General features: G+C 48.9%; 1 protein-coding gene across 3 annotated transcripts in view; it reads right to left on the reverse strand.

The window, feature by feature from the left end:
• The window catches only part of DIS3L2 (DIS3 like 3'-5' exoribonuclease 2), a 194,176-nt gene extending 185,507 nt beyond the window's left edge, over positions 1–8,669 (reverse strand). For 2 of the 3 annotated variants that reach the window (XM_063339888.1, XM_063339887.1), the window contains exons 1-2: positions 8,424–8,669; positions 5,141–5,860 (exon numbers count right to left, since the gene is read on the reverse strand). In XM_063339888.1, the coding sequence (XP_063195958.1) occupies positions 5,141–5,840 (700 nt within the window). In that variant the 5' untranslated portion in view covers positions 5,841–5,860; positions 8,424–8,669. Of the gene's footprint in view, positions 1–5,140; positions 5,861–8,423 lie in introns of those variants that run through there. The other variant, XM_063339889.1, reaches the window with a different exon arrangement.
• Between the last annotated feature and the right edge of the window lie 1,541 nt (positions 8,670–10,210).

A 10,210-nucleotide genomic window follows, 5' to 3' on the forward strand; every position in this document is an offset into this window, starting at 1 on the left:
AAGACAGTTATTAGATCACATACAAAAACCACAGTCCCTGCAAGGGCAGGATCTCATCTCCCCAAGAGAGGATACATCAGATGTTAACTCACATACTATAGCTGATGTTAGCCAAAAACATTAGTTGCACAAGATTCCGGAATGCAACATTTTTTTCTATCAAAAGCAAGAGAGAAATTTATGTTTGCGATGACGTTGCTAAACCATTAGAGAAAGGAGCATTCTATTTTTCATGTGCTTCTCAGATGGGGCTATACAGTAAATCCAGTTTTGCCTCCTCTCCCATATCTTATTACTATGATTAACGTCATCTAAGGAACATTACATTGGACCTGGCAAGATTAGCTACATTTTAAAGATTTCCACAGCAACCAACATTCTCCATTTATTGAGCTGATTCTGTGGCCTTTACTAGATCGCTGGCTCACATTTACTGGTGCCAGATAGGGAGATAACAGCATTCTTAAGTAAGTACTGAATTTCACCACACAAGAACGGGAAGGCTCACCACTGAAAAGTAGCATTATCTTAAAATTGTCTTACAAGAAGGGAAAAGCAGAAGCTGTGGTTCTTCCTCCAAAGTTCCCCCAGAGAAACAAAGGCAAATACAAAATTTACTGCAGTGTCCAATGGAAAGACAAAACCTCTAAGATTTTGCCATCTTGTTAAGACTGGTATTTCTTCACCAGCTGTACCCATTAAACACGCAGGAGAGCCATTCCAGGACATTTCCTTTACCTATCCCAAACCTTTTAAATGTCAGGGTTGCAGCCACAAACACAACATCACCATCCAACAGCAACAATTGTTTTTAGAGCTATGATGCTAAACACCAGCCTGCTTGCCAGCGACACTCCTCCGCGGAAGCTGCCCAAGTTGGTTAAGTATCACAGGCTGGGCATAAAAATGCCAAGTGTCAGACCAACGATAAATCAGAAAGGACCGTGGAAATCTTACACTGTTTCAGATGGGGCATGTTGTTATCCGGGAATTGTCTGTTTCTACTCAGGGGGCATGCTGACCCTGACAGATGGGCAAGATATCTCCATCACACCGTAAACCCGTGAAGCTTTTAGTGAGGAGCCTCAGGAGGCTATCTAGTGAAGCCGGTGGTCCTGTTCTTCCCAAGGAGGACATCTGCAGATACAGACTGAGACTGGATATCCAGCCCTGCAAAATCTGAACCTATTCCATAGCAACCAGCCTTCATGAGCAACCTGTTCCACCCAAGCTTTCAGCATCAATAAAGCCAGCTCACCCCCAGGTACTCTGTCTCCCAAGGATCCTCTGAAATCAAGTGAGGACAGCAGATGGTGTTCCCAAAGATGATGCTGCACCCCACGTTTGGAGGACAGTTCTCTTCTGCAGATGTTTGTTTTTTAGGCTTTTCAGCAGACTCACGAATGTGCCATCAAACAACAACATTCCCTCAAAAACGGGCTGAGAAGCGCACATACTCAAAAAGCACGCAAAACCATGCTGTCCTGAATAGAACGTGCAGCTTGGTCAAAACTACTTACTGATAAAGCAAGACATCACAGATATTTAAGATGCAGTTCCGCTTAGCAGCCATGCAAATCTCAACTACTAGCATGTGACAGACAGATGCCACAGAAAGAGTCAGTACTTCTGTCCTCAAGGAAAAGGGGGTTTTAAGCCCTTTTATGACAGAAACATCAGTCAGTCTGAAAAGAGGTTTTGATGACTAACTCTGGATTGAAGTGGGAAAACCCTTAGAGCCTTTGATCAAAACTAGAAAACAACCCAGAGGACTTCATAAAAGACTTTCTGTTAAGGAAGTTTAACGAAATTTTAGCACCCAAAGAACCTAGAGGATTGGAGATTTAGGGAAAAATACCAGCAGAGAAATTGTATTAGACAAAAAACTATAAGCATAACAATTTAAAATGGCATTTTTGGATTATTTTCTGTCTTATTGGGGTTTGTTTGAGAAGAAACTCCAGAACAGGAGGCTTTATGGCAATTCTCCTCACAGAGGTTAGAGCTGCACAGAAAGGAGCAACAATCTGTGGAATGCATCTATATACAGCTTCATCTTCCCAAATCCAAGAGTGCTGATACCTCAGAGTGACTCCAACATGCAGTTTCATGACTATGTCACATATTTCAGACAAGGGACAACGGAGTTTTGTTCACACTCAGCTTTCTCAACTGCAAAGTTTCCAATACTTAGCAAAAGCAGTTACTACATGGAACACCAGAAGAGACTGCTGTGGTCAGTCTCCTAACTATCTGCTATGACATTACTTCTGTCTCACAAGCCTTGTCTTAGGGCCTTACAGTACAGAATGGCAAAGGCAATCCTCAGCGCATCTCACAGACGCCAACACAGCAGCCAGCTCCAGGGCTCAGGGATGCTTGCTCAGGGCTCCACAAACCACGCTGCTTTCCCCCAAGGCTGCAGGAACTGCTGCTGTCTGGAAGGATGTTAGGAAGGACCAGCCCCTCGCTGCCCACAGCCTGCCTCAGGGCACTCAAAGGGTGTTCTCAGCTCTCTGTGTTTGCTGTCAGTTTTGATACTCTCAGTTTTAGGGTCATTCCAAACCTGACCATGGCTAAGCCTGAGCTGAAGAGCTGTTAAGAAGAGGACAATGAAACAAAGCGATATAAAGAGAGATGCTTGGCTTTGAGATTAGCTCAAAGAGCCTTTTGGAAAGCATACAACTGCCTGAACAGAGTTAATTTGTGAGGAAATGTCACTACTGAAAAGATGATATGCCTCACCACTATGACAGAAGCAATTCTTGCCATCGGAGTTTCACAAGCCTTGATTTAAACTGATCAAACCAGGCACCTGCCTTTGCAAAGTAATACGACTTATATCAGCATCAAGAGAGAAAGACAAGCTTTGAAGTGAGAAAATATTAATCTGGGACTGTGATGTGCGAGTTCTTATACCTAAGCGCTTGCATACTGTAAAACCTTCATTTCACTTAAACAAGAGTGCTAAAATATACTCAAACCGAACTGCAGAAAAGACATTTCTCAGAATCAAGTCACATATATTTTTTTTCCTATTTCTTTCTTCCCCAAGAAACTGTTTTCACGTCGCTGCACGTGTTCTGGAGAGTAACCAGCCTCAGCTACCCAGGAGGGTGGCTGAGGAGGCACGCAGGGGGCAGAAGAGGAAGGGTGTCACTGTTAAGCAAATAATTTTCCAGTAATCTTCCCCACAGTGTGAGTTTTCCACCTGGGAGGTCAAACATGAGGGTCAACATTTTCTGCTCTAGGTCTTTACACTAAACAAACAACTACTTTTCAAAGGGTTTGTGCAACCCCACTCCCAACTAGAGCAGGAGAGAACTGCGGGTGCTTGCTTTTGAAAGACAGAGTATTTTTATTTTAGACTAAAATCCATGCAGGCACCTATCATTTTCATGGCTTAGGAACTGTAAGCTTTCTAGACTCTCCATCTCTGTTAGCTGCTCTTCCCTACTCTCCAAAATCTGAAGGGTAAAAGGTAGCAAAGTCTATTATAACAGGCTAGCATAACAAATAGTGTTACAATGAAGCACAGAAAAAAAAAAACCTCCCAAAAATCAGGCTCATCAACAAATTTTAGCATAATCTGCTTGTGTTAAATCTCTAACTATGACCTGTCTTGCAAGAATTCATGAAGTTTACCAACCTTAGCACATAAACTACTGTCACAGCCTCAAAAATACCACAAACCCTGTAAAAAAAAATATTACTTGCTACTTTTGAATTATAGGGCATAGTTTTGTAAGATTTAGTTAAACATTTACTTGATTTCCAACCCAAGAGTTGTGACGGGTCTCAGGCCCATCTTACCCATCTGAGAAATTGATCTTTTCTTCTTGTTACAGAGAATTTAATGCAGTGACATTTATGAGTTCCTCCAGTAGTAGCTCGTAAGATCAGGATATCCAAGTATTTCACCATGAACACCATTCAGAGGAAGCTTTAACCCATTACACTGAGAGATCAGATTTAAACTGCCTGGCTTTGGTTGCTTGTTGATGCTGTGTTGTGGGTGTTGGGGTTTTTTTTTTTTTTAATAGTGTCCTGATTTCAGCTGGGACAGTTACATTTTTATTATTTTTTTCTAGTGGCTGCTGTGTTTCAGATTTGGTATGAAAGGGAGGTCTATAATGCATACTGTTTGAGTTGTTGCCGAGTGATGTTTATATTTTTCAAGGACTTTTTTCAGCTTCCCACAGAAGCTGAGAAGGAGCATAGATAGAACGATGGAATATTCCATACCATAGATGTCACGCTCAGTACAGAAATGGGTTTAGCCAGGGGGAGGGGGCTACTTGTGATCACTGCTCAGGACAGTGCCAATTCACTGTGTTGTAAGAGTGACTTGTGTCTTTTACCATTATTATTACTATTATTCCTATTCTGTTATTGTTCTATTAAACTGCCCTCATCTCAACCCACAAGGATTTTTCCCTTTCCTTTCCCCCCGCTCTTCTCCCTGTCCTGGGGGAAGCAGGCGAACTGCATGAGTGGCTGCGTAGTCCTAGCTGCCAGATGGAGTTAAACCACAACATAAAGAATGTTATTTATTTCCGTAAGTGAGCTTTTTGCCTTGAACATCACATTTAAGAGACACATTCACTTTACTACTGCGAGATGTGTTCTGTTACTAACAGCAAAATTTACTGAAGTCAACACTCTGTATCACGAATTAGATATTATACAGGCATCTTAGCCCTTGAGTATTAGATGGACTTGGACCCTCTGCAAAGGCAAACCATCACTCCAGGTCCAAAGCAGCAATGCAGAGAAAAGCATGACTCTGCCCCGAGTCAGCTCAGATCCAGCAGTTTTATTAATTTGGACTCTACACCACAGAAATTAGGCTCTCCCACTTTTGAGCCGATCCTGGAAGCAGCACAGCCACATTCGCAGAGCCTAGGCCAGGGGATTAGGTCCTGCCAGCACCGAGCTGACTCCACATGAAGCCATTTACACATGCTGGATGGCTTACTTGTAAAACAGGACAAAGCCACCCACAGGTAACTCAGAGCTGACTAACTTGGACAGAGTAGAACTTGCCTATGTTAACTCACTCATGACTAAAACATCACACTCAATTCCACAGCAGTCCATTGTGGCAAATGGACCAAACAGTTCATTAGCATGAACTCACCTTGGACTTGTCCTGGAGACAAGTGACTGTATTTCCTGGCATTTATTGCCAGCACATCCTCACTAAACTGCTCAGTCAACGAGTGTCCAGCTGCTGTATCTGGGCTGGCAGGACACCTGCCTCGTTTCTTATGTTTCTTCCTCCACATCTCCTCGTCATCCTTTTCATCAGAACCAGAAGACTTCTGCAGAGCTGCTCGGTGTCTCAGGCTGTTCGATACTCTCCCACACAGGGCATCACTCATATTTAATAAGTCAGCTGCAGCTCCACGCTGATGTACATAGTAGTCTTCCTCCACCTCCAAGTCTCCTTCTGGGCTAAAGATGGCATGTTTTTTGTGAGGACATCTGTTCAGAGCGGTTTGGGGTTTATCGTTTTCAAATCCTCCAGGCATGGGCTGTTCCAGGTGAGATGTTCTGACCGGTGAATAGCTGTGCACGTTCAACCCATTCCTGGCTGGATTATCCTTCCCCAAGCCTCTCCTCAAGGGCGGATCCAGATCTGAGCCGGGGTCATTGGAGGTGCTCTCTTCTAGCTGCATCTTCTGCGCAATATGATTCAAGTAGGACCGGAATCGGCCACTGTGGTGCTTTTGCACAAGCCTCGCATAAGCGTTCTTCTGGGGAGCAGCGGGCTTGCTCAAACCCTCTTTGGCACCTTGGGCAGAAGTAGTACTTCTCGCGTGCCCCGGCTGATCCATAGTGCAGTAAAAGGCCCAGACTTCAGAGAGTTACAAATAGACACAGGGGGAAAAAAGGGTTATTTTCTTGAAACAAAGCGTCAAATAATTGGTTATGTTAAAAGACACAAAAACTGACTAAATGAGAACGTATTGACCTTTACAGAAATTCTGGGTTGATAAGTCACTGCACTGGGGGGGAGGGGTTTCATGATGTACTCAACATCTGCCCTGCACCACATACCCCCTAGGATATGTGACCTAGGAGTGACCACAGCCCGTAAGCCACACTTGCCCATACGCCACATGAAACGGGGATTTTTGTCCTGCTGGCACCCCAAATGTAAGGGATTCCTTTAATCCGCTCTTCCCGCCTTTGAAAAAGCCAGGTAAATCAAGGCAGTAACTGACAGACTGTATCACATGCATCAATTTAGCCATTATCAGGAGCGAAATCTTGTCATGTTCAACCTTGAATCTTCAAAAATAACTGCATCCTTACTGAAGCACTTCAACATTGCGGTAAGAAGCATACACTGCCTGTTACCTCCCCCACCAGTGACTGACACTTCTAGATGATACAGGACATTTCCTTCAAATACAAAGACTAACCATTTCAGCTTGTCTTTCTAGCCATAAACTCACTCCCAGTGTGGCTGACATACAATAATTTCCCCAGCACAACCAACTATCTTGCAAGAGATGCCACTCCATCCAGCACCAGTCCTGTAGATGGTATTACGCCTCCACCTTTGCATCACAACTCTGGAACTTAAGTAGGTCAAGCATCTTTCAATCCTGTTTCAGCTGCTCTAGCTTTTAAGTTTTTGGAGCAAAACAATCTAGTAAATTGTTCTCAGCTACTCTTAAGGTAAATTACAGGTATGGACAGAACATAGCAATGGTTTTTGCTGTATCCAACATCAAAGAGGAAAATAAAAATATATTCATAATGGAGCCCAGTGCAACTGCTGTCTTCTAAGGGTTTTCATAAAAATGCCTCTTTTTGCCTTCAAGACATGATTGAAATTGAACAGCTGAACATCACCCCAGCTGGTACATTGAGAACTTCAGGGCTCACTCACAGCTCTTCTATGCCAGAACCAGACTCTAAGCTAAAATAAAGGACACTGTCCATTAAACCTCTCTCTCTTTACTTTTCTAAGAGTATTAGCAGGACTGAATACAGAGCTCAGCAGAAAAGAAATTTATATTCCCTTCCCGACTCCGACCATGCTTGGAATTTTTCTTCGCCCTTACCCAGCCCTCTTCTGCCTTTTGTTGCTGTTGCACAGAGGATAAGCACTCAGGCAGTCTCCCCCATGCACACACTGCCTGGGAACAGGGCACCACCCGACAGGGACCAAGGACTGCAGCGCCGACTCCTCCTCAGAGTGCCTGTTCTGGCCCTTTCAGAGAAGCAATGCGTGTTGCAGTGAGATTTACTTAAGTAATTGAGCACGGATGTGAATAGGCTTCACAATACAAAGCAAAAATTAAAAATCCCTGAATAAATAGGAAAAATTCTTTGTGTGGTTTGTGATTCTTATTCCTAAGATTTTCCATTGGCGCTGGCCAATAGCTAAACTTTTCTAATAGACTGACCTGCTACAGCGCTATTACAAAACCCTCACGTGGGTAGGTCTACAGCAAACTTTCTTTTAACGTCACCTTCTCCTGGTTGCCAATTCAACAGAAGTAGATAACATTTATAAAAGCCAGCGAGACTAATCTCCAAACACTGGTTCTGGAATACAGGAGTTAGTTTGCCATCTTTATTTACAAGCAAAGAATAAACACTCGCACCTCGCCTCCGCTGTAATTTCTGCAACTTTAATCACGTTAGCAGTTAGCAGCTGGAGCACCAACAAAAATGGGCTTACGAGCCCCCACGCATTACAATTTCATTATTAGTTTTCCATGGGCAACCAGGAACTGACAGCTCCCTGACAGCCAGGGAGCAGAAGGAACGCAGAGGTGGGTACGGGGTACACCCCACTGGCCCACTCCTGAATGGGACAGGCATGCAGACGGGTGAAAGGCCGGGAAGGAAGGAAGCGCGCGCTGGGGGAAGGTGCTGGCTTAGCCGGGCCCAGGATGAAAACTGCCCCTGTTCACCCGGCTGTTTTAGAAGAGCTACACGGGCCTTCACCACCCGCCTGGCACCACGCTGGACATGGCACTCTGGGGGTCCCCAGGCGCCCGGGCCAGCACACAGCGGGGAAGGCACCCGCTCCAGCACCCAGGGCGCGGCCGGGACCAGAGCCGCAGGGCCTCCCCCGCACCCAGGGCACCGGGGCGGCCCCTCGCCCGCTGCCTCCCCTGCCCGGATCGCCCCCGACCCCCTCGGGAACGCACCCCGGGCTACCACCGCCTTTCCGCGGGGCCTGAAGCAGGAGCTGACGGGCCGGACGAGCCCCTCGCGCCGGGACGAGCCAGCAAACCGCCGGGCCCGGCCCCCCGTGCGGTGCTGCCACGGGGCTGACAGGGCCTGAGTGCCACCGGGACCAGCCGGGGAGCCGCTCCCTCCCCCCTGGAGTCGTCGTCCCCACCCCCGGTGACGGGCCCGCGGAGGAGGCACTACACCCAGGCCCCGCCACTCACCGGCCCAGCCGCTCCCCCCGCCGCGCCGCCCCGCTCCGCGCCGTTTAAATGTCCCAGCGCCCCCACCGTCCGCTTCCGGGTCAGGGGAGACCTACGGGCCGCGGCAGGGCCCAGAAGGCCTCAGGCGCGAAGCGCTGGCTTCTCACTTCTCCCCGATGGGCCGGGGCAGCCCCGGGGCTGGGGCAGGACCCCCAGGCGGCCTCGAGTGACATGGGGCGGACCGCCATCGCCTGGGCCCCTTTGTGCAGCGCTGGGCCTGGGGAGGGACCTCGGGAAGGGCCCTGTGAGGGAGGGAGGGCGGGCGGGCAGGGTGGCCCGGGAGTGGACGGGGTGGCCCAGCCCCGCTCTCTGGAGGGGTCCCCGCAGGCACGGCCCGTCGGTCTCCGCAGCCTGCCAGGAGAAGGGCAGCCTCCAGATGGCTGAGGCTGGGCCTGGGCCCCCGCCTCCGTCAGTCATGGCGGTGGGAGGCCACCCAGGCTGGGGCTGCTGCTGCGGGAGGCTGAGCCGGGGCATCTAAGGGGGTCCCCGTGGTGCGGCGGGGAGGTGGGAAACAGGAGGTGCTGTCACCACAGCGGGGACACAACCCAGGCTGTCCCCCGCCTGCAGGGTTTGCGGACAACCCCGCCTCCTTCCAGCCAGGGCCAGCTGAGGTTTCTGTGACAGTTTGGTCCAGTTGCCTGCCTGCACTCCTGCTTCAGCAAGAGTTTCCGGCGAGATAGGTGGGGGGGGGGGAAAAAAAAGCATAGTTTAGCTGATTTAATATTGTAAAGAGGTGAGACTGCTATTGTCCCAGTGGAAACTCCCAGAGCTTTGCGGGTACCTTACCTATACCTCCCAAAGCCACGCAGGGAAGCCTCCTTCAAGACCTGCATGGCCTCAGCTCACTCCAGAGGCGAGCAGGCTCCTGGCTCCTGTTCCCGAGCAATGCAGGTTCGGCACCCGGAAACCTGCCGATCCTCCAGCCCACCCACGCCACAGCCCCCCAAATAATGACCAACTCATGGTGCTGAGCAACGGTGGCCTGATCTCCACCAGGATAAGTCAGAGCCTTCGTGTCAGAGGGTGACATTAAAGCATGAGACCAGAGTCAGGAGCTGGGACTTTGACTCCCTGCTCTCTCTGTGGCTGCAGACCTCCCCCGGGGCTTTATTGCAGGGTCAGATCCAGGGTCTGGCTGGCTGGGAGTGGGTGGTTTGGTCACCCTGGTGTTATCTGCAAACTCAAGCTGGGTTTGCCAAAGAACTTCAGCCAGAAGAAAAACCGGAGAGCAATAAACTGGCCCCATGGCACCCCCAGTCACCACCATTTGGTCTGTCTGTCAGGAGCAGCCCCTCAGGGGGTGGAGAAAGGGTCTGAAGGGATTTGAGGTGGTGTCTCCAAGTGGGGCTCTGGTGGGGGAAGGCTCTGTTGAGTCTTCAGTTCATCAGAAACATGGGGCTGTGCTGCCCCTTCACTTAGGGTGGGGAAGACCTCTGCCCCATGGTGCTTCTTCCTTATTCTGCCTCCTGCAGGTCAGTGTCCACAGCACCTGGCATTGGTCACCTCTAAAGACCATAAGGCTGCATCTTCTTAGTGTGTAGCATCACCTGTGGCTGCCAGCCCCCCCTAAACACAAGCTGGCCCCAAGGCTGTGCTCCCAGCCAGTGCTGCTGAGCCTCCACAAAGCCATGGCGAGCCCTCTGAGACTGAGCTGATGAAGGTGAAGTGCCCCGTGGCCACCGTGGCACTCAAAGACCGCTCCAACTCTGGCCCTTGGGTCGGTCGAGGGACCTGCCCTGAGAAACCAG

This window comes from Chroicocephalus ridibundus, chromosome 6 (genome assembly GCF_963924245.1).
Source record: "Chroicocephalus ridibundus chromosome 6, bChrRid1.1, whole genome shotgun sequence".
Lineage (NCBI taxonomy): Eukaryota > Metazoa > Chordata > Aves > Charadriiformes > Laridae > Chroicocephalus > Chroicocephalus ridibundus.